A 23,874-nucleotide genomic window follows, 5' to 3' on the forward strand; every position below is an offset into this window, starting at 1 on the left:
TGATTGAAAATACAATAATATTTCATTCTGTGATGTAGCAACAAAATGTGAAGAATTCTATAACTACATTAAAGAATCTGAACTTTCCATGCTCAGGTTAGGAATCTTTGGCAAGTTACTTAATTAATTTATTGTGTATTTCAGTCTCTTTCACTGTGAAATGAGAATATCAGTACTAGCCTTAATGGACTGCTCTAAGAGTTAAAAGAACTGGGCTCCAGTGATTCACGCCTGTCATCCTAGCTACTCAGGAGGCTGAGATCTGAGGATCACGGTTCAAAGCCAGTCTGGGCAGGAACATCTGTGAGACTCTTACCTGCAATTAACCACGAGTGGCGGTGTGGCTCAAGTGGTGGAGTGCTCGCCTTGAGCTGAAGAGCTCAGGGACAGCGCCCAGACCCTGAGTTCAAGCCCCATGACTGATCAAAAAAACAAAAAAACTTAAAACACAAATAAGATGATAAGCACAGAATGTAATACAGGATTTGAAGTTGGATGGGGTCTGGCACCACCTCCTTTTCTGGGCACTTATCTACTGCTTGCAGGTTTAATCCACTTCCTAGTATAAAATTAACTGGAGCCTGCACCCAGGGCTCACACCGGTCATCCTAGCTGCTCAGGAGGCTGAGATCTGAGGATCCTGGTTCCAAGCCAACCTGGGCAGAAAAGTCTGTGAGATTCTTATCTCCAATAAACGACTCAGAAAAAAAGCTGGAAGTGGCGCTGTGGCTCAAATAGTAGGAACAGTCAGCACCAGAGCCAAATTCAAACAACACGGCTGGCAAAAAAAAAAAAAAAAAAAACACAAACACACGAAAAAGACCCTGGAACTTGTGACCTGACTACCTTTAGGAACTCTGTACCACCACTACAATTGTTTAGTACGATAGGTTATTTAGAACTAAACATACCATTAAAAAAAAATCTACCACCATGTACTGGGAAATAAGATTCTCATTTATTTTTCTCCGATTAATATTCCTCCCACAAGGCTAGAGCCCTGAGTTCAATCTAGCACTGCTTTACAATAGAAGACAAAACAAAACAAACAAAACAAAACAAAAAAAGGGAAGGAAGAAGGCTTCTTCTCATACAATGTTCCAGAATAATACCATAAAATGACCAATTGGGGCTATCACAGTGGCCAGAGCCTACATGGTCATTGCTCTTCCTCTCAGTAATTTATATTTTATTAGGTAGAAAATGCAAATACACTAGATTTAGGCAGAAATAAATGCCACTTTCTTTTTTGTAATACTTTTGTTTCAGTGTTGTATTGGTTTTTGATGCAGGGTTTCACTGTGTAGTCCAGGCTGACCTCAAACTCATGATCCACAGTCTTCCTGAGTTCTACAATTACAGGCCTGCGTCTCACCGCTCCAATCTCAAATCAACAGAGCTAAACTTTTAGTGACCAAACCATAGAAAATAACCCTTTCATCTTTCCTTTTTAAAAATTTGCCAGTTCCAAGGCCCGCCCTCAGGGCCTTGTACTTGCTCTGGTTGGTTTGCTTACACTCTACCACCTGAGCCAGGCCTCCAAGTCCAGCTTCTTGCTGAGTAGTTGGAGTTCAGGATGGCTCAAATCTTGATCCTCCAGGTCTCAGCTTTCTGAGTAACTAGGATTTCAGGTGTGAGCCACCGCTGCCTGACTTCTTCTGTCATTGTTGTTTTTTGGTAGTATTTAAGCTTGAAATCAGTTGAGGCAGGCACTCAACCACTTGAACAGTCCCTTATCTCCCATCCACATTTTTAGTAGCTGCCTCTCCTTCCTTTTTAAAATAGAAGGATAGGACAAAATACTAACCTTAGCACTTGGGAGGCTGAGGCAGGAGGATCATTAGTTTGAAGCCAATCTGTGCAACACATGAGTTCTAGGCTTGCTGGACTACAGCACAATGAGTTTTAGGCTTGCTGCACTACAGCACAATGAGTTCTAGGCTTGCTGCACTATAGTACAACGAGTTCTAGGCTTGCTGCACTACAGCACAATGAGTTCTAGGTTTGCTGGACTACAGTGAGTTCTAGGCTTGCTGGACTACAGCACAATGATCTAGGCTTGTTGGACTACAGCATACGAGTTCTAGGCTTGCTGGACTACAACCTAAATTCTAGGCTTGCTACATTACAGCACAACACTACAGCACAATGAGTTCTAGGGTTGCTGGACTACACAGTGAGTCCTTGTGTAAAAAAAAAAAAAGGTTTGGAAATAATAGAACAAATGCCATAAGCTTATATATGGAAATATACAGAATATGACATTTTCCATCTTAGTGAATACTTTTCTTTGTATCAACTACTTAGGGTTACTACACAAACTATCTAGAACTGTTATTATAAAGATTTTTAGAAGCAGATGGACATTAAAACAATGTATCTTATTATTTTCAATGTTGGCAGAGGTCTATTTACAAAGCCAAGCATATGCTGAATTTCTCCTTATTAAGGTGATCCAAGATACTGTACATATGTTTACCTGAATTAGAGAAGGGAAGGGGAACCAAAAATTGTGAGACAAAGGACAAAGGGGGAACCAATACAACAGTATTCTCACAAGACAATATGTTGAAAATGATCTGTACAACTTGGCAGGGGGGGGGATAAGAGAGGGGGTATCAATGTTTGACAAGAAATGTACTCACTACCTACTATGTAACTGTAACTCCTATGTACATCACCCTTGACAATAAAATTTAAAGTTAAAAAAATTTTTTAAAGCGATGTAGCCTGGTGGCTTCCGCCTGTAATCCTAACTACTCAGGAGGCTGAGATCTGAGGATCATGGTTCATAGCCAGCCCGGGCAGGAAAGGCCGTGAGACTCTTATCCCCAATAAACCACCAGAAAACCAGAAGTGGCACTGTAGCTCAAGTAGCAGAGCGCTAGCCTTGAGCTGAAGAGCTGAGGATAGCACCTGGGCCCAGAGTTCAAGCCCCACAACCAACAGGAAAAAAAAAAAAAAAAAAAGCAATCCAAGATTTTCCATAGTTTAATCTGGCACCAAGTTTAGTATCTCCTCGTACCAGCACACTTAGGCTCACAGTTAGCTATGCTTCTCCTGTTACAACTTATCAGGGTTTTGATTACAGAAGCAAGTTAGTTATCAAAGTGATTTGGAAATATATACATTACTATACATACACATGTAAAAAATACAAAATATGTAAAAGAAACAAGGAGTGTTTTGCTATATATGTATTTACATCACACTTCACCAGTGTTGTACTGTTTATGGTATAGCTGTAAAGCTGTTTATTACCACTAGCTGTTCTGGCAGTTGTGAAAAATAATATAGTCTTACTTCTAGACTGGAAAAGGGCAATACAAGCAAAAGTAAAGAACACATACCAGAGCTAGAAGTGTAGCTTAAGTAGTACAGCACTCACCTACAAGTACAAATGCTGAGTTCAAAATAATATTGATGAGGTAAAACTACTTAAATTTCCTTATTTGCATCATTTACACACTCTAACATTTTTCACAGTTGGAATATAGAATAAATGAATCATAAAAGAAAATATGGTGAAAGTATTAACTCCAAGTCTGTTTTCTTCACAGTGCTGGGGATTGAATGCAGGGCTTAAGCAAGCTACATGAGCACTGCTACTGAAAACACCATCCACTAGGGCCTCAAAGCACTCCTTAAAAATACTACTGCTGCTAGGGGCCGGTGGCTCATGCCTGTAATCCTAGCTACTTGGGAGGTTAACATCTGAGTATCAAGGTTCAAAGCCAGCCCTGGCAGAAAAGTCTGTGAGACTCTGATCTCCAATAAACCAATATAAAACCAGAAGTGGTGCTGTGGCTCAAGAGGTAGAGCACTCACCTTGAGCTGAAGAGCAGGGACAGCGCCCAGGCCCAGAGTTCAAGCCCCATGACCCACAAAAAACAACAACAACAACAAACCTGCTGCTAAGCTCTTAACATAATGTGATTAAGACAACTACTTCTCTATCTTTTGGCTAAGATGGTGTGATCTTTTCTCCAGTTTTTCATTAGGCTAGAAATTAAAAGAATAAAGCATATAAAATGGCTTGGACCTAGGGTGAAAAAAATGCATTTTCAAGCACTAGGAATCCACAAGACTATCTTAGTATATTTAATGACTTATGTTGATTAGATATGTTGTATACTGAAAAATGGAAATATTTATACAACAAAGCATAATTAGGACACTGAGCTGTGTGTGCACATGCACGTGTATCGGTTCTCCAAAGTATAAAAGAACCTTAAAGAATTGAGCAAAGCACACCAATCTTCTAAAATAACATTCAAGAAACAACAACACTGGGGTTGGAGAGAGGCTCAGGGGCTGAGCCCAAGATTCACACAAGACTCACACAATAAGTGCATGGTGAATCACACCAGCTATTTACAATTACTGTCGTTCCTTACTACTGCTGCACATGAATATCACCAGGGAAGATTTTTAAATAGAGGTCCAACATCCCTTACCTCAAAAAACAAAATGTTCCAAATTCCCCAACCTTTGAACATGAACACATGCCACAAGAAGAAAATCCCGTACCTGATCTCACCTGGTAAGCTGCAGTTAAAACACAGACCTATTTTAGCCAGGTATGTGGGTATACACCGGGTAAGGTTTTTGTTTTCTAAAACAAGATTTAAACAATGAAATCCAAGGTAAATGTAGCAAGCCATACTGGTAGACTGTTAGACTGCTGGTATGCATTTCACTGGGCAAGGACTGTGATTGTAGTTCAATGGTAATATATAAGGACCTAGGTTACTCAGCACTAAAATCCTACTAGTTTTAAAGGAACATGTCTTTGCCGTCAAGTATTAGGGACTGAACTTAGGGCTCTGTGCCCTTGCTAGGCAAGTGTCCTACTGCCTGAGCCATTCCCCAGTTCTGCTTTTATCTTCCTTTATCTTCACCTCCCAAGTAGCTGGGATTACAGGCTCCTGACACCATGCCCAGAAATTCACTGTTTTGTAAAAGGTCTTCAAATCAAGCCCCACTCTATATTACCATTCTAAAACTAAGAATGCTTTCCAAAGAGTATTTCAGTGTTCACTAGCATTACATGTATAGGGAAGGATACTGCAAGTTTCCTGTCCCTTTGGGAAGGGTATGATGGTTAGTCTTGTCAATCTGACTGGACTGAGGACATTGGTGGATGTGTCAGTGTTCCCAGAGAATAACCAAGGCATGAAGCCCTTTCCTGAATGTGGGAAGTACTAGCCCTTAGGCTAGGGGCCCAACCATTCTTTCTCTATCCCTACTTTCTTCCTCCTTCCCTCCCTCCCTTTCCTTATCCCTCCTTCACCTCCCCCTTCTCCTCTCTGCTTCCTAGCCATCAAGAAGTGAGCCACCCTGTTCCACACTCGCCTTACTACAATGGATTGAAACCTCTGAAACCATGAGCAAAATGCCTTCACTAGGTGCTGGTGGCTCACAATTACAATGCTCAAGAGGCTGAGATTCAAAGGCTTATGATTCTAAGCCAGCACAGAGAGAAAGGTCTGTGAAACTCTCATCTTCAATTAACCAGACGTAGCAGGGCTGGAGGCATGGCTCAGTTAGCAGAGCACCAGCTGTAAGCAAGTTGAAAAGGCAAGCAAGCTTGAGGCTCTTAGTCTAAACCCCAATACTGCCAGAAAATAGAAAGTAAATCCTTCCAACCACAAGTTACTCCTGTCACAGCAACAGAAAGTTTAATAGAGAAGGAAATAGAAAATATAGGCAAAGTTGTACAGTTTTTGCTTTATCACAGCATCTTTCCCCATGTGAACAACGAAGGTGTCCTGTCGACAGCCTGAGACAGCCAGAGGTGAAGCTCAAAAGTCATTCGTGACTAGAAGGACTTCCCCAGAATTACTCAGTGAATGCTAACGTCCTAAGAGTGTAAAGACTACAACACAGAAACTACACATGTAATACACTGCAACTAATCTAGGACTCATGGTTCCAAATCCCTAAGTTATCAGCTGTCTATAGTGAAATGAAAATAAGGACAAGATCACAAGTAAATGCCCGGAGGGCTGCAGTCGAGGCCAGCTCAGGCATAGAGCAAGACCCTATCTGGAAAACAAAAAGAGACTACAAGACTAGTGACATTTTTAAACACATAGGATTGTCCTTAATTCTAATTAGTCATGATTCTTAATTTTTTGACACTATCATGAAATGAATATGACAAGAAATGTTTGGGAAGAGGACTTCTAACATTTTTATTTGGTGAAACAAGTTAACGGGCACAGTGGTACAGGCTTGTAGTACTAGCACTTAGGATATGGAGGCAGGAAGACAGGCAGCCTGGGCTACACGGTGAACTCAAGACCAAGAAAACCCAGTACCAAGGGAACACACACACACACAAAACAGGCTCAGATGTGTTGTGGAAGGACACACACACACACACACACACACACACACACACACACACACACACACACACACACACACACACACACACACACACACACACACACACACACACACACACACACACACACACACACACACACACACACACACACACACACCAGGCTCAGATGTGTTGTGGGAGGAAGGGCTGACCCCAGTAAGGGGGAGAGCTAACAGTGAGGATGAATTCAGTCAATGAAAACAGAACAATAAGATGGAAGAGGGAGGGGAGAGAGACAAGAGGCGGTGGACTGGGATTCCTTGTATAAAAGTGGAGAAACCTCTTGAAGAAATCCCTCTGGGGAAACTAACATACTACAAGATAAAGGTCTGGAAGGACAAAGAGATGGGGGAGAGAACCCAAGATACAGTCAGGACCTAGAGCCCATCCACCTAAGTCCTACCACTGAACTGGGAATCAACTGAAACGCTGGAGACACGTCACAGTCACACCACGCAGCACTCTGAGCCAGGGACATATCACAGTCATACCACACGGCATTCTGAGCCAGAGACACATCACAGTCACATCACACAGCGTTCTGAGCTGGAGACACGTCACAGTCACACCATGCAGCGCTCTGAGCTGGGGACATATCACAGTCACACCACACAGTGCTCTGAGCCAGGGACATGTCACAGTCACACCATGCAGAGCTCTGAGCCAGGGACATGTCACAGTCACACCTCACAGCATTCTGAGCTGGGGACACATCACAGTCATACTACACGGCATTCTGAGCTGGGAACATGTCACAGTCACTCCGCATGACATTCTGAGCCGGGGACACGTCACAGTTGTACCACATAGTGTTGTGAGCCGGGGACAAATCAGTCACACCACACAGCGTTCTAAGCCAGGGACACGTCACAATCACACCATGCAGAGCTCTGAGCCGGGGACATGTCACAGTCACACCACACAGTGTTCTGAGCCGGGAACACGTCACAGTTACCCACACAGAATTCTGAGCTAGGGACAAGTCATAGTTACACCACACAGCGTTCTGAGCTGCGGACATGTCACAGTCCCACCACGCAGCGCTCTGAGCCGGGGACACATCACAGTCACACCCACAGCATTCTGAGAAAGGCAGAGCTAAATGTGGGCAGTAGAGATGATCAGTGGTTGCCAGGGATTGGGGAGGGGGTGTAGGTTAGACACAGAGGCCTTTTCTTGTAATACAGGGATTTGAACTCAGGGCTTCATGCTGGCTAGATTGGTGTTCTACCACTTGGGCCATGTTTTAACTATTTTTTAAAATATTTTGCCCCAAATGGCTTGAACAATAAATTGCATTTATGCTGGCCAAGGGGCTGAGATAGCAGGCACAAACCAGCAAGTACATCCAGATGAGATGGTGTCTAACGTTTGCCAGGCTGGTTTTGAACAGTGATCCTCCCAATCTCCAATTCCCAAGTACCTAGTATTATAGGCATAAGCCACTGCTCTGGAGAAATCATGGATTTTTAGGACAGTGGAATAAACCTGTAAACTATACACATGGGTATGTGTCAGTATCCATTGGCCAAACCCCATAAAACAGACAACAGAAAGAGTAAACACTAGGAGGGCTGCAGGCCAGGCCAGGCCAGGCATACAGCAAGACCCTATCTGGAAAACAGAAAAAGGATACATGACTAGCCAGTAGCCTGGCAAGCACAAGGTCCGAGTTCAATCCTTGGAACCACAAAATTAAAAAGCAAAATACTGACTAATACTCTTGGGTCTCCAAGGCCATGCAGAATTAGAGCAACATAACGCAGAGCTCTCATTCAAGGGGGGCCATTTAGGTTCTGAATGACCAAATAGTATTTTGGAGTTTCTCATGGAGAGGAGCAAAATGACAGTAAGTATCTAAATAGGTTTGAAATAAACAGAGCTGGGCTCTGTAATATAATGGTTGTTTCACATGCAAAAAAGCCCCATGTTTCAACTGTAGCACTGAAAAGGATTAACAAATTTTGTTGACAATAATTTCAATGAGCTTAAGTTTGAACAAATGAGTTTGATTATACAGTGTATCACATGTTTAAAATCCAAAATTACAAAAAAGAACCTAAACATACTTGGTGGTTTTAGAGTAGAAAATAATTGCTAAATAATATCTCATGTCTCAATTTAAGACAACATAATCCTATCTTTCAGTATTTGTAAGTTGTCCAGCTCATAATAAACTTCCATCTGTGTGAGTGCTTGGTGAGGGAGTCTTGTCACCATTTCAGCCTCTGCTCCTAGCACTTCTGTTTGTTACATGTCCACACCAGAACATCCTCCAAAGCATTTCATTTCAGCTGAAAATGTTAATTTCACCATCGGATGGTTAAAATGTCTCCATGTTGAGCTAGGCCATTCTCTAATTCCAGGTCTCAAGAGGCTGAAGCAGAAAGACAGTGAGTCAGAGGCCAGCCCCGCTACAAGACCTTGTTTCAAGAAGGAAGCAAAATTTCTGAGTATCACTTGCTCTGGATAATTTGTTTGGTTAAACAAAAATGAAACACAAAATAAATGCATCTCATATAAAATCATTTCAAATCACTGTCTTATGACCAGTGGAGGGTCTTTTCTTCTTTTTCCTTTTCAGTGCTGGGAATCAAATCCAGGGCCTGGACATCCTCAGTAGATTAACACTGAGCTACATCCCATCCCCGGTGAAGCTAGCTTAAAAAGTAAGCCAAATGTGTTTCAATCACATTTACAAGAAGCCAATTTGTATTCAGACTTGAGCCAGACTTATTCAGTTATCACCAGGTAGCTGTTTCAAGAATGTAAAACTGAGATACTATGCTACATGTATGTCAGACTACACTCAGTGCACAAGGATACGCATTTTGTAATCTGAGAACCAGACACATGTTATAAAACAACAGAAACTATGACACTGAATTCTATATTTTCTACAATACTTAGCTTTTCAATGAATGTGAGGTAGCTTCCTTTCCTAGCTATGCTAATCTCTTTGTAAATATGTCAATATTTCCTAACCTCTACAATACAGATCTTGTATTTATATTCTATTTCCAATGAAACAAATTTTAATTACACCCTAAGATATTCTTTTCGGTGGTGACTTTCTTTCAGAGATGACTCTATTACAAGTCAATTAATAAGCACGTTGCTCAGTTAGTGGCAGAAAAGTAACTAACTGTGCGTTGGTTGCTGGGAGTTCCCATAGTTCCAAGTATTTAACAACCCTACGGGCTGACTCAGCAAGGAGCACTACACAGCATGGCCTGACCTGACCTGGTCCAGACAGACTGGGGCTGACTCAGAGCAAGGAGCACTCCACAGCACTGCCTGACCTTGTCCAGGTGGACTGGGCTGACTCAGAGTAAGGAGCACTCCACAGCACTGCCTGACCTGACCTGGTCCAGGCACACTGAGCTGACTCAGAACAAGGAGCACTCCACAGCACTGCCTGACCTGACCTGGTCCAGGCACTGAGCTGACTCAGAGCAAGGAGCACTCTACAGCACTGCCTGACCTGACCTGGTCCAGACAGACTGGGCTCAGAGCAAGGTGCACTCCACAGCACTGCTTGACCTGGTCCAGGTGGACTGGGCTGACTCAGAGCAAGGAGCACTCCAGAGCACTGCCTGACCTGACCTGGTCCAGACAGACTGGGCTGACACAGAGCAAGGAGCACTCCACAGCACTGCCTGACCTGACCTGGTCCAGGCAGACTGAGCTGACTCAGAGCAAGGAGCACTCCACAGCACTGCCTGACCTGACCTGGTCCAGGCAGACTGGGCAAAGGTTCACCCAGCCACCATGCTGGTGCTCACACTGTAAACACAAGAGAGGGATTTTCTGTCCTCCCTACTTGGAAAGGCACTAGGAATTATCAAAGCCTCAGTGATTCTGGAAATAATTCCTTTCTTATTGTGGTTTCTGAATCAGCTTATGAATGCTACTCAGAGAGATGTCCCAATCTGGTGAGGAGTCTCAGGGTCCACGTTCACGACGCTGGGTACCCCAGACCACCGTAGCAGAACACCCACCCACCAATAACAGACTAGAGAGGCTGTCATTGCGTTGACAGGACGGGCACCCCAAAGAAAGAAGGGTGCTGGTACCTCAAAAAGACATGTGTAGACAACCCAAGCCACTGCCCGCTCTGAAGCTCCTGGGTCCAGGAAACCAGGCTCGGTCTTCACCAAAGTTCCCAGGAGCTCTGACATGGGCTCTGGCCCAGTACCCAACACTGAACCAGCAGCGTGGGGACAGCGACCTCCGGCGGAGAACTATGCCCTCAGGCCAGCTCCGTCCTGACCAGAGAGGACACATTACGCCCCCCCCTTCCGTCCCCCCCCAGTCTTCTCCCCTCCCGTCCCCGCCCCTCCCCCGTCCGGCTCCCCGCCCCCCCGTCCCACTCTCCGTCCCCCCTCCTCCCGTCCCGCTCCCCGCTCCCCCCCCCCGCCCTCGTCCAGCTTCCCGTTACTCACAGGCCGGCAGCGCCGGGGGGCAGCGCGCCCACCAGCGCACCCCAGCCGGCCGCGGGCGGCCTCCGGCGGCTGCAGTCCAGCAGCGGCGGGCGGCAGGCGCAGGGCGCGGGGCAGGGCCCAGCGCGGGCGGCGGGCAGCAGGAGCAGTGCCTGGGCGAGGAGCAGGAGCCGCGAGGGGAGCGGCTCCGCACCGACGCCCGGGGGCCCCGGCGCCATCTTCCCCACACGGAGTGCCGCCGGGCGGCGCTGCCTTCCCCCGGGCAGCTCCGCCGGAAGCCAGGCGGCCGCCCACCCTAAGGCCCAGACGCTCGGGTGGAAGGCGGGAGGCGGGCGAGGCGCGGCGGCGAGTGAAGGGGGGGGCCACCGGGACTCACTCAGGCCCCACGGACGCCGCGCGCGCGCCCCGCCCCGCGACGCAGCGCCCTCACGCAGACCGCCAGCCAATCAGCGCCTCTGACGAGGTTGCGCGAGGAACGCCGCGGGGGCGGGGCGGAGGCTGAGGCGGGGCGGCATCGGGTCCCGCCCTCGAAGGGCCAAACTCCTCTGCTTAACTCTGGAGCCCGGGACTTGGCGCTAGGCGGGGCCGTGCGGCGCTGCCGCCGCCGAGGGGCGCCGTGGCCTCTCGGGAGGAAAACCAGCGAGGCGGGCGGCGCTTGGCGGGCTGCGGGCCTTGAGCTGCGGGCCGCACTTTGTCCCCTGGGCGCCTCGAGGAAGGGGCTTGGCGGCGGCGCCTTCCGAGCCTCCAGCCCGCCGCTGCGCTGGGCCACAGCTCGCAGGGCCCCCGGGGAGGACGGGGACTGCGGAACCATAGGGCAGCCGCCTCTTCCCTCCGGCTGCGGGCAGCATCGAGCGCCCAGCACCCGCCTGTTGTGGAAGGAGAGAGTTCAAATTTGCCTCCCCGCCCTGCCGGGTGCGTTGCTTCCCTGAGCATGTCAGATCCTCCTCAAGCCGCACGCCCAAGACATGCGAGCCGCCTCACACCTCACCTCAACTCACACCTCGACTCACACCTTGACTCATACCTCACACCTCACCTCACACCTCAGTTCGCATCTTAACTCACCTGACAACTCACACATCATGACTCACACCTCACCCCGGAGCCGTGAGGGCGGCCTCACACCTCACCTCAACTCACACCTGCCACCTCACCTCATGACTCACACCTCACACCTTGACTCACACCTCATGATTCACACCTGATATTTTATACCTCAACGCACACCTCACACCTCACCTCACACGTCATGGCGGAGCCATGTGGACCCGCCTCACACCTCAACTTACACCTCATACCTCTCCTCATCCCAGAGCAGCACGGAAGACCTAAAGCTGCAGCAGCGGCTCACTCTCCTGCGGTGCACTACGACTTCTCATAGAGCACCTGTGTGTTCGACTCCAGCCCTGCCCAGGCAGCGGGGAGGCCGGGGCAGCGGGGAGGCTCAGGCGGGGAGGCCAAGGCAGTGGGGAGGCCCAGGAGGGAGGCCGAGGCAGTGGGGAGGCCCAGGCGTGAGGCCGAGGCAGTGGGAAGGCCCAGGCGGGAGGCTGGGGCAGCGGGGAGGCCGGGGCAGCAGGGAGGCCCAGGCGGGAGGCCCAGGCCGCCCGGGTCACGAGCAGGACTGTAACAGGAAGAGAACAGCCTGTGCTAGGTCCTGGCTCCGAGGACCGCGGCCGGCGGGGAGCCCGAGAGTCTCACTTACACTTTAAGAGGACTTCCAACTCACACTGTGCTCCGAAGAAAACCCCCGTGTGCAAAGCGAGCATGCAGGAAGAGCATGGCGAGTTCCCGGTTCCAGCCTCTGCGTCCCAAGAACCGAGCTCTGCTCCTTAGAACACTGTACGTGACAACACCCCAATCTCCATTAAACCAGAGTATGTGTGGCCATGACTCAGAGAGGGAAAACCATGGGAAAGTGCTGATCCAACCCCGCCCAGCGCCACACAGTGCCACAGTGTGAACACACAGCCAGGCCCAAGGGGCTGATGCCTGGACCCCCAGCTACTCAAGAGGCTGAGATCTGAATGAAGAGGTTTTAAGCCAACCAGAGCAGGAGAGAGTCTGAGACTCTTATCTCCAATTAACCACCAAAAGGCTGGGTGGAGGAGTGCCTCAGGCTGTACAACACCATCCTTGAGAACAAAAATTTCAGTTATAGTACCCATGCCCTGAGTTCAAGTCCCAATACCCAGCACAAGAAAAATAAGAAAAACATAAACACAAAGAAACCTAAACTCTGTAGTTTGTAGTTTCTCAGAAGAAATGTAAAGTCTATAGTTTGGATCTGGAATGTCCTCAGTGCTCACTCAGTCACCAGCTGTCAGCACTATTGGTAGATGGGGCTTGGGCTCTACAAATCACTGGGGCAAGGAGAGGAGCAAGTGTGTGCCCCCAAGCACTCCTGCTGTGGAGTACCATAGACCCAACACAGGGGTACTATCCCACCATAGACTGAAAGGTAAAACTCTAAGACAAGAAACTATTTCTCTTCATAAGTTATCTCAAAGCTAACACTCTGAGCTTTGATGTTTGCTTGATAAAATCTTAATATACTAAAATAAAAAATACATCAATACCATAAAGTGCCAAAACAATCCTGGGAAAGAAGGAAGGTGGAAGGAAGGAGGGAGGAAGGGAGGGAATCCGAAGCAGCCTAATGTTCATCAAGAGAAGCACCAAACATAAATCTCAATGTTTAATGGAAAAGGGAAACTGCCAAAAATAGGTACATTGTGTCCAAAGTACACAAAGTTCAAAGTTTGCAAAAACAAATACTAGGCAGTGAATACATGCGCAGAATTGTCAACAAGTTCAAAACTACTGTGGCCTCTGTGGAGAGAGAGGGGAAATGAGATTGAGATGCGGAAGAAAAGAAAGGGGGAGAGAGAACAGGAATGTGCTGTAGGTTGTCTCAATAAGGAAAGAAATCAATATTGGCAGATAGGCCTCCAGAGAAGAACAAAACTTCATGATAAGGCCAGGTCCAAGGGTGTCACACTCCTATTTCTCATTATTCAGGAGGCTGAGATCTGAGGATCGAGATTTGAAGCCATCCCAAGCAGGAAAGTCTATGAGACTCTTATCTCCAATGAGCTGTCAAAAATCTAGTAGTGGAGCTGTGGCTAAGGTGGTAGAGTGTCAGCCTTGAGCAAAAATGTCAAGCAAGAATAGGAGGCCCTAGGGAATTAGCCCAAGTGCGCGACACACACACACACACACACACACACAGAACCCCAAAAGCAATGAAACAACTTGGCCTTCTTCTTTCACGTTCTCTTTGGGCTGCTGCCAGAACAGAAGCTCATAATTCTAGGTAGTTGGCAGGAAGCAGATAGGAGTCAGGTGTCAGCAGACAAAAAGGAAAGGCCTCACTCTTGCTGATGCATGGCCCTCTTGTTCCCCCTCTCTGGGATGGGAGGGAAGGCCCTCAGACCTGTGATGGCTTCCTAGGCTCTTGGGAACCTCCGAGTTCATTTTTTCTCAGCAATCAGCAGGAGCACTCGTGCGTTTCTGGGCTCTGTGACCTCGCCTTGCTCGCCAGCCTTCAAGGACAGGAATGCACCCACAAACACTTTGGCTGACTGAAAGCCCAGGGAACTAGCTTGTATACGTGCATGCGTGCCTGCGTGCATGCTCTCAAGGGAGCTGAAGGCTCGACCTGAACATGGAACCAGGCCAGAGCCTAAGGCTGGCCGTTATCTCTGATCCTGAGCCATCCTGTCCCTGAGCAGGACCCTGGTGTCCTGCCAAATGGACGGTCTCTTGCTTAGTCTAATGAAGCCCTTGCTGACCATCCTGATGAGGTCCCAGGAGACCTGAGCCAGGAGGTTTCTGCTGCCAGCCCTGGTCCCTGTGTCCCCACCCTGGCAGATAGGGTAGCCCCTCCCCATTGCATCCCCAGCACCAGGTCTATGCACAGGGACTGAACCACAATGACAGCAACAGCTTATTAATTGGACTAATGAGAGGCCTGGGCCGGGAAAGACGCCAGAAGAGTAAGAAGGAGGTGGATGAGGGCAGGAGCATTCGTGCCACAGGAAGAGATGCAGACGCCTGGGTTGGGAGCCCCGTTCTCCCTCGGAGTGCTCGGGGAAGGACTGAAGATGGTTGTTACAACTCACAGGCCTTATAACCGAACAGGTAGAGTAGTGTAGAATTCATCATCTTCCTGCCTCAGCCTCCAAGTGGTGAATTATAAGTGTGCACCACCACAACCAGGCTAGTATTTTTTTTTTGTATTTCTGGACTTGAACCAAGGGCCTTAGGCATGTGATAGACAAATGTCTTACCATCAATCTACTCCCAGCCCTAGAAGTCCAGGCTCTCAGTCACCACCATTTGGAGAGTGACAGGACATGAGGATCAATACATAAGTAGCAGTCCCTGGGCATTCCTTGATGTGAGACAGAGCACTAACATCTTCAAGTTGCCAGGCACTGGCGGCTCACGCCTGTAATCCTAGCTACTCAGGAGGCTGAGATCTGAGGATTACAGTTTAAAGCCAGCCAGGGCAGGAAAGTCTGTGAGACTCTTATCTCCAATTAATAAGCAAAAAGCTGTAAGTGAAGGTGGCTCAAATGATAGAGTCTTGAACAAAAAGGCCAGGTAAGAGCACAAGTCCCTGAGTTCTAGCCCCAATACCAGCACCAAACAACAATGTCATATTCAACCCTATGATGCAGCTATGCTTGTTTCCATGTTTTATAAATAGGGAAAGCTAGACTCAGAGAAGTGAAGCCATAGGCTAACGCCACATAACTAGGAAGTGTCAGAGACGAGAGACTGGTTCCCCTGCCCCCTTCTCCAGGCTCATCAGGATCTGCCTTTGCCATGGGCAGGCATCTTGCATGAAAGAAATGAGATGTTCTGGTTTTCCACAGAGGAAGCGCCAAGGTGATAGAGGGGGCTAGGGCCACCTTGACATAGCCAGTGGAGCAAAAGTTCTAAACACGTTTGGGGTCGGGTTGCAGGAGGCAGCTGCACCTGCAGGGTCCTTTCGCAGTGCCCCAGGTCCAGCTCCTGCGAGATCCAGAAGGCCTGAGGAGTGACGCGGCATGGTATTTTCCTCAACATTATTTTCCCACTTTGCTTGGCATGGGGCTTGTACTCCTGGCCAGGATGATTTCCCTTAGTTTTTTCACTCAAGATTGATGCTCTATCACTTGAGCCACAGCTCCATTTTGGATTTCTGACTAATTGTAGATAAGAGTCTTAAGGACTCTTCTGATTAGGCTAGCTTCAAATTGTGACCCTCCAGAGATCAGAGATCTCCTAAGTAACAAGGGTGATGGGCGTGGGCCACCAGCTGTTTCCTCCACATTTTGAGGTTTCTGTCAATGAGGGTCATCTTCAGAGGTCGTCACAGCCAGAGGCCTGTTTGTCCTGAGGAGTTCCAGCTGAGCAGCCACCGGGAACCTGCTGCCACACAGCTGGTAGGGCTGCCAGGTCAGCATGTGGCAAGTAAGTGGGGCTGGCAGGGGCCGGGAGGGCTGGCGGGGCGGGCAGGGGCAGTGCCCTCCTGGCTCCGAGGCCGACTTTACACAGTGGAACCGGGCAAGGGCATGGAGCACTGCCAGATGTACCTAGCTAGCCATCCTCTGCTATGAACAGATTTCATTTTTTGAAAACACAATAGTAGTAATATTAAATTCTTATAGGCAAATTCAAACTTGTTACACAGGAAAATACAAAGGAGAAACTTCCCCTCACCTAAGATAGCTTCTGATGGTCATTTACTAGTTATCTTCTCCTACTTTATCTATGTAAATTGTGGTATAAATATAAACGTGGTTTTTTTATTTAATTGTGTGTGCGTGTGTGTGTGTGTGTGTGTGTGTGTGTGTGTGTGTGTGTGTGTGTGTGTGTGTGTGTGTGTGTGCTGGTACCAGGGTTTGAACTCAGGACCTGGGTGCTGTCCTTTAGCTTTTTAACTCAAGTCTGGTACTCTACTACTTGAACCATACTTCTAGTTTTTTGGTGGCTAAGTAGAGATGGGTCTCATAACTTTTCTGTATGGTCTGGCTTCAAATTGTGATCCTCAGATCTCAGCCTCCTGAGTAGGTAGGGTTACAGATGTGAACCACTGTACCTGGCTCCAGCTTTACTTTTTATTTTCTATTATTTAATGCAAAATAAGATTGATGTGTTGATTTACAGTTGGTTAGCAAGTTGTCCCAAGTGTGTGTGTGTGTATTCTGGTCCTGGGACTTTTAACAGGGCCTGGGCACTGTCTCTGAGCTTTTCTGCTCAAGGCTATAGCATTCTTCCACCTAAGTCACAGTGCCAAGTCTTTGTTTTTGGTAGATGGTTGGAGATGAAAGTCTCAGGACTTTCCTGCCTGGTTTCTAACTGTGATCCTCAGATCTCAGCCTACTGCATAGCAAGGATTACAGGTGTGAGCCATTGGTGCCTAGCCCAGATTGTTTTTACTAAGTCTCATTCCCACTTGGAGTGGGTCAAAGTGCCTGTTTCTGGGGCTGGAGGTGTAGCTTGGTGTGGCGTGGGCCGAGAGCCCACTGGGACATGGGGTGGGAAGGGAGTGCCTGTTTGCTTGCCACCTAGCCAACAAGGACTTGTTATGAAAAGAAAAAAAAAAGCCTTGTCCATTCTCCTATGCCCTTTCGCCTGCTTCCTGGTACATTTGTGAACTCTGACCTGTGCTCCTTGCAGGCAATTGCTGACGTTATGGGTAGACTGGAAGCCGGGGGGGGGGGGGGGGGGGAGGAAAGGTGATTAGCATATCCACAGGCACAGTGCAGTGCAGTGCAGCCCCGCTGTGGAAGGTGAAGCCAGAGACCACTGTAAGCAGCAAGCTCCAACCTGGGAGGAGTGTGAGCACGTCTCCTTGCTTGACCTTCAGGTAACCCTGCAGCACTGGCTCCCATGATTTGCAGATGAGCAAAACATCAGCCAGTCTGAGTATAAGTTCACTGTGCTGGTAAAAATCAAACTGGGAATAGGTGTCCTACACTGGAGCCTGCTGTCTACAACTTGATACAGTATTGAATATGGCCAGGCATTCACCCTAGCTGCTCACAAGGGTGAGATCTGAGGATCGCAGTTTGAAGCCAAGACTCTTATCTCCAAAAAGCTAGAAGTGGAGGTATGGCTCAAGTAGTAGAGTGCTAGCCTTGAACAACAACAAAAAAAGTGAGAGCAAAAGGCCTTGATTTCTAGCTACAGTACCAACACATACACACACACACACACACACACACACACACACACACACACACACACACAGGATCCTACGTATAATCTGAGTGTATGTCACACAAGGTACATAAAATGTGGCTAATATGGGAGGCACTAGGAAGTGATTTAAAAACAAAGCCCCACCTTGCTATGACCTGATAGGCCCTGATAACCACATAGGTGTGTCTGCAACTCCAGCAAATTGGGCAATGTTAGATTATAAATGGATCGCTTATGGTCAGAGCTCTGGGATGGGCTGTGGTCAGGGAGTCCCCTCTTATCTTTGTGGAGGGAGGATGGAACCCTGGACATTTCACCTGCCAGGGCAGTGCCAATCCACAAGCTACAAACCCAGCTCCTCAAGTCCACACACTCGAGGCTTGACCTGGGACAGCTAAATTCAGTTCCCTGGGCCTGCTCATCTGAAGAAAGAGAAGCCATTCTTGTCTCATTAGATGGTTGGGTGGATACAATGAGGTAATGCACGTAAGGTAACTTGCAGTGTTCCTGGAACATATGTCTCAACAAGTGCTAATTATTGTTACTTCTGTTACAGGTTTGCCTATTACCTTAATCTATTTTCTGTTGTTGCAATAAGATACCCAAGATGGAGTAATTTGCATAAAAATCTGTGTAACTCAAAGGGCTGTGGGCTGGAAAGTCCCAGAGCTTGATCCTGGCATCTAGCAGGGGCCTTTTGTTGGAGCGGGGATGCTATCAGAGTTGGAACTCAAAGCCTCTTGCACTTGTTGAGCAGGTGCTCTACCACCAGGCCATACCTCCAGCACTTTTAGTTGTTTGGGGATAAGAGCTTGTATTTATACCTGGTGCTGTGTGGACTATAATCCTCCTATTTATGTTTTATGCGTAGCTGGAATGCCAATACCTGCCATAGCTGCTAGTGGAGATGGAGTCTTTGGCTCTGGCTAGTCATCAGTTTCCACCCTCCAGATTTCTGCTTCTCAAGTGCCTTGGATTACCGTCCAGAAACACTGACCCTTTCACAGCAGAGCTACTCCGAGGGAAACAGTTTAATCTCTAAGTGGATTAATCCATTCGTGAGGACACAGACCTCGTGCTCCTGTCACCTCCCAAAGGCTTCAGCCCTGAAATATTATTAACATATGACTGGGGATTAAGTTTCTAACACATGAAATTTTGGGAACACATTTAAACCCTAGTACCTCTGTATTCTTTTTTTTGGGGGGGGGGGTTCCGGTCGTGGGGCCTGAACTCTGGGCCTGGGCGCTGTCCTTCAGCTCTTCAGCTCAAGGCTAGCACTCTACCACTTGAGCCACAGCGCCACTTCTGGCTTTTTTCTTTTTTGCTTATGTGGTGCTGAGGAATGGAACCCAGGGCCTCATGCATACAAGGCAAGCACTCTACCACTGAGCCACATTCCCAGCCCTTTTTTTTTTTTTTGTACCAGGATTTTTAGCTCAGGGCCTCAAGCTTGCTAGATAGGCTTTCTACCACTGCATCATGCTTCTAGCAACTTGTTCTTGTTTATATCTAACATAGTTCAACTACAGATAAAAGGCATCATAGGACTGAAGAATCAGCAACAATGAAAGATTACAGTAGAGTTTTCAACTCTGGCTGCCTATCAGAATTACCTAATGAGTGAGATTAAAATATTGATGTCTAGGCCAGTGAAATCAGAATTTCTGAATATGTTGCGAGTCACTAGATTAAGCAGAGGCTGTCTAGAATGTGAAATTTTCTCAGCTTTGAAGAATCTGTTTTAATTGAACAATGAAGCTGGATGAGATTGGTTTGAGGATGGAGGAGCAGGGAACAGGGTTCTGATCATGATAGTTCTATTCATACCTGGACTTGTTAAAATAAAATCTCTTTGTATGACTAATTGATACTAATTAAAAATAAGTAAATAGGGCTGGGAAGGTGGCTCAGTGGTAGAGTGCTTGCCTCGCATGCACGAGGCCCTGGGTTCAATTCCTCAGCACCACATAAGCAGAAAAAAAGCCAGAAGTGGCTCTGTGGCTCAAGTGGTAGAGCACTAACCTTGAGTTGAAGAGGTGAGGGACAGCCCCCAGGCCCCGAGTTCAAGCCCCCATGACCGACAAAAAAAATAAATAAAAGAAAAGAAAAATTAAAAAAAAGAATTACTGAATGAGGTTTGTGCACCCATGTTCCCAGTAGTGCTGAGTGTGTGTGTGTGTGTGTGTGTGTGTGTGTGTGTGTGTGTGTGTGTGTGTGAATTCAGGGTCTCATGCTCTCCCTTAGCTTTTTCACTCAAGTTGGTTCTCTGCCACTTCAGCCACACCTCCTCTATTTCCACACCTCTATTGCTGGAGATGTGAAACTCATGGATGTGCTTAAGCTAACTTTGAACCACAACTCTCAGATCTCAGCTCCTCAATATTTAGGATTACAGGCATGAGCTGCCAGCCCAGGTATGTGCTTTCATCTTTCGTTTTCCTTAGCAATCTGTACCTGGGATTCCCTGTCCCTCTCCTCAATGGAACAAAGCCAGGAATGCTTCAAGATCCGGCTCAAATACCGCTTGCCCCCCTGTGCCCAGGCAGGACCCAGGGCATTCTTTGGCCTTTTCAAGAGACTTTGTGCAGGTCCTCAGTGTGGTAAAACCAAGTATGTTCCTGTATGGGAGTCTCCAGCCGGACTCAGGGCTTCTCGCCTTTTCATTGCAGTGGAGTGGAGGTACACTGGATGGCTGGCATGAACTGACTCCCAAGGAACCTGGATTCAAATATCAGCTCTGCAGCCAGAGACAGAACTTGGAGACAGTGCTTGGCTGACATAGGCTGGCTCTGACCCCCAGCACTGCCAGCACACATGCGCACACATGCATGCGTACACATGCACACATGCATGCATGCATCCACATACATGCACACTCCACCCCCCATCCCAGCTCTGCCACTCATCAACTCTGTAACCTTAGGTAAAATATTTGACTTCTCTTTGCTTCCCTTTCCTTTCCTGCAAGGTGGGGGTTAGAAATAGCAACATAGCTGGAGGAAGGAGGAGAGAAAGAACAATCCTAGCCAAACAGTCCTCATACAGATAACGATAAGGTAAATAGGGTGCTCCATCCAAAGTCTGTTAGCAGGGAGCTCTGCAGAGGTTGATTAGTGACCATGACAAGGACAATTAGCACCCTCCTTGTCCCATCCACATGCCACACATGCTTCAGCTGCTAAGGAACAAGTTTCACATTGTTGAAAGTGAACAATGACCAGATTTCTTAACCTCATTGCATCTACTTTAATCCCAGAGCAGAGGTAGAATACAATTCTGTGATTACTGCTGAGTCTCAAAGACTTTGCCCGCTTCCTCCCCCAGGAAAGAGGGAAATAAGGGAGGCTTTGAAGGAGTTTGCAGCTCAGGCTTTGCATTCTCCGTAATTAGGGCACCTCTGAACATTCTTCCTTAAGACAGCTTTGTCTGTTCTACAGATAACCCATTTAGAAAAGTTTTTCTAAATCCATTAAGCAGACTGGCATTTTAAAAAATCAGTACTGAGGCCTTGTGCTTACCTTGGGCTATACCCCAGCTCCAAACATTTTGTTTTAATGTTTTCACTTAAAAAAAATTAGCAGGGCATAGGTGGCTCACACATGTCATCCTAGCTACTCAAGAAGCTGAGGTCTGAGGATGGCGGTTTGAAGCCAGCCTGGTCAGAAAGGTCTGTGAGACTCTCAGCACCAAGTAACCACCAAAATGTTGGAAGTGGTGCTGTGGCTCAAGTGGTAGGGTCCTTGTCTTAAGCAAAGAAGCTCAGGGACAGCACCCAGGCCCTGAGTTTAAGTCCCTGGAACACACAGACTTTCCTGCCCAACTTCCTAGACCAGGCACCTGTGCCATTCCACAGACTCTCACCCTAGAGAGCGGTATGCTTATTTCTATGTTCTGCTATCACCATCCTGATTGCTTTAATAGTATTTAAATGAGGGCCGTTGTATTTTCATTTTGTGCTGAGTCTGGAAGTTACTGATGCCTTCTGATACCTGGCTTTTCCTTAACCCCATCCGTCTGAGAGTACAGAGCCCGGAACACCCATTCCCTACTTAGGGCCTATGAATGTGCTTTTCCCACTTGGAGTTTTGGTCTAATGCCAGTCTCAAAATTGCTACAGAGCTGCAACCAAGTGAATGACTTACAAGGGATGAAAGTGGGCAACAGCTGGTGGCTCTGAGGCAAGAGTCTGACCAGGGTCCCTGGGATGTCCATGGCCTTGGGGAGAGGCAGTGGGCGCAAGGTGGGAATGGATCTGTCCACTAGTCCTTGCAGAATGGCTGCCCAGTCTTTGAGAACCGGGTCCAGGCCAGCGCTGCATCCACTACTAAACGTGTCACATAGAAGCCACATTTATCTAGCTACTGTCACAGATGCTTGCCCAGCCAGCACTTCCAAAGCAATAGAATAGCGGGGCACGGTAGCCCATTCCCGTTATCCTAGAACTCAAGAGGCTGACCCAGGAGAATCATTCCCAGCTGACCTTGACAGTGGCACCCTGTCTCAAGAAACAAACAATGGTAGGGAAGAGGGTAGAAATATGGAAGGGTGACACTAATAAGACACATATGGATTGACATGTTGCATTGAAGCCTCTTGGCACAACTATTTAAAGATAATAAAGAGCCATTATCATAGCTATTCAGGGAGCTGAGATCTGAGGACCAGAGTTCAAATCCAGTCTAGCCAGGACAGTCCATGAGACGCTTAGTTCCAATTAACTACAGAAAGCCAGAAGTGGGGGGCTGGGGATTTAGCTCAATGGAAGAGCACTAGTTCAGTCCTCAGCTCTTGAAAAAAACAAAAACAAAAAAACAAAACAACAAAAAAAACAGAAGTGGCGCTGTGGTTCAAAGTGATAGAGTGCTAGCCTTGAGCAGAAAAGCTCAGGAACAGTGCCCAGGGCCTGAGTTCAAGCCTCAGAATCCATGAAGAAAACAACAACAAAAGCCAGGGCAAGAATGCCTGGCCCTGAATCCCAGCCCCAGTACTGGCATACACACACACCATGCACACTCACACATGCATGTGCATACACATATGCACACATGTGCATGTGCACACACACTCACACAGATTTGGCTGCTGCTCTTGCCTTCCCTGCCTCCCCCACAGTATAACCCCATCTTTTCTCCCATACATTACCACGGCCTCCTTCTAGGGCCTTGCTGACAGTCAGATGGTTTCCCGGGCTCGTTTAGGTAGGAAGTCACCTTTACCAAGGGTGTCAGCTACAGCCAGAGCTGTGGGGGAAGGCGGGGAGAGGGAAGGAGAAGGAGGTCATGGCACTGTCCACGCCAGCAGTGCAGCTGTGACGTGAACTCCTCTGGATCAATCCTTGCTTCCTTGCTACCTCCCAGCATGAGGACGGCCACACCGAGACCTGATACACAATGATCCCACACCATCCAAAGAGACAAAGGCGGGTCTGATGAAGGAAGGTTTGTTTGGTTTGGTTTGGTGTTTTAAAAGTCTGAGCCTTGACAAATTGCCTGTGAATCCTTCCACATGGAAAGTTTCCATCATCATCATTGCTCATCATGGCTTCCCTTTTCTAACCATCTTTCTGTTCAAGGTGAGCAGAGGTGCACCTGGGGGCAGGGCTGAGGGTTGGGGCTGTGGAGGTCATAGGGTTGTGGGGGTCAGGCTCAGCCCGCTGTTGGTGGGGGAGTCCCGGGATACCCAGGACTTAGCCCGTCTCTCTTCTCTGCATGGTTCAACAAGGTTCTGCAGGAGCCTCTGTGGTGACATGACCTACAGCCCATCCAGCTCTGGCCTCCCTCCTCCGCTCCTCAGCCTCTGCTGCTTGGCAGTGGGCAGCAGGGGGCGGCCTGGCCCTGGGGA

The 23,874-nt window shown here is 47.8% G+C and overlaps 1 protein-coding gene across 5 annotated transcripts in view; it reads right to left on the reverse strand.

Moving 5' to 3' along the window:
- Lrig2 (leucine rich repeats and immunoglobulin like domains 2) overlaps window positions 1-23,874 on the reverse strand; it is a 99,950-nt gene that overhangs the window by 47,949 nt on the left and 28,127 nt on the right. Inside the window, exon 1 of one of the 5 annotated variants that reach the window (XM_070006474.1) lies at window positions 10,840-11,164. The exons of 1 other annotated variant lie outside the window; for it this stretch is intronic. In XM_070006474.1, the coding sequence (XP_069862575.1) occupies window positions 10,840-11,054 (215 nt within the window). In that variant the 5' untranslated portion in view covers window positions 11,055-11,164. Of the gene's footprint in view, window positions 1-10,470; window positions 10,490-10,839; window positions 11,168-23,874 lie in introns of those variants that run through there. 3 more of the 5 variants (XM_070006473.1, XM_070006475.1, XM_070006477.1) reach the window with 3 other exon arrangements.

The sequence above is a fragment of the Dipodomys merriami genome, unplaced genomic scaffold, assembly GCF_024711535.1.
Source record: "Dipodomys merriami isolate MVZ:Mamm:240054 unplaced genomic scaffold, mDipMer1.0.p SCAF_7, whole genome shotgun sequence".
Lineage (NCBI taxonomy): Eukaryota > Metazoa > Chordata > Mammalia > Rodentia > Heteromyidae > Dipodomys > Dipodomys merriami.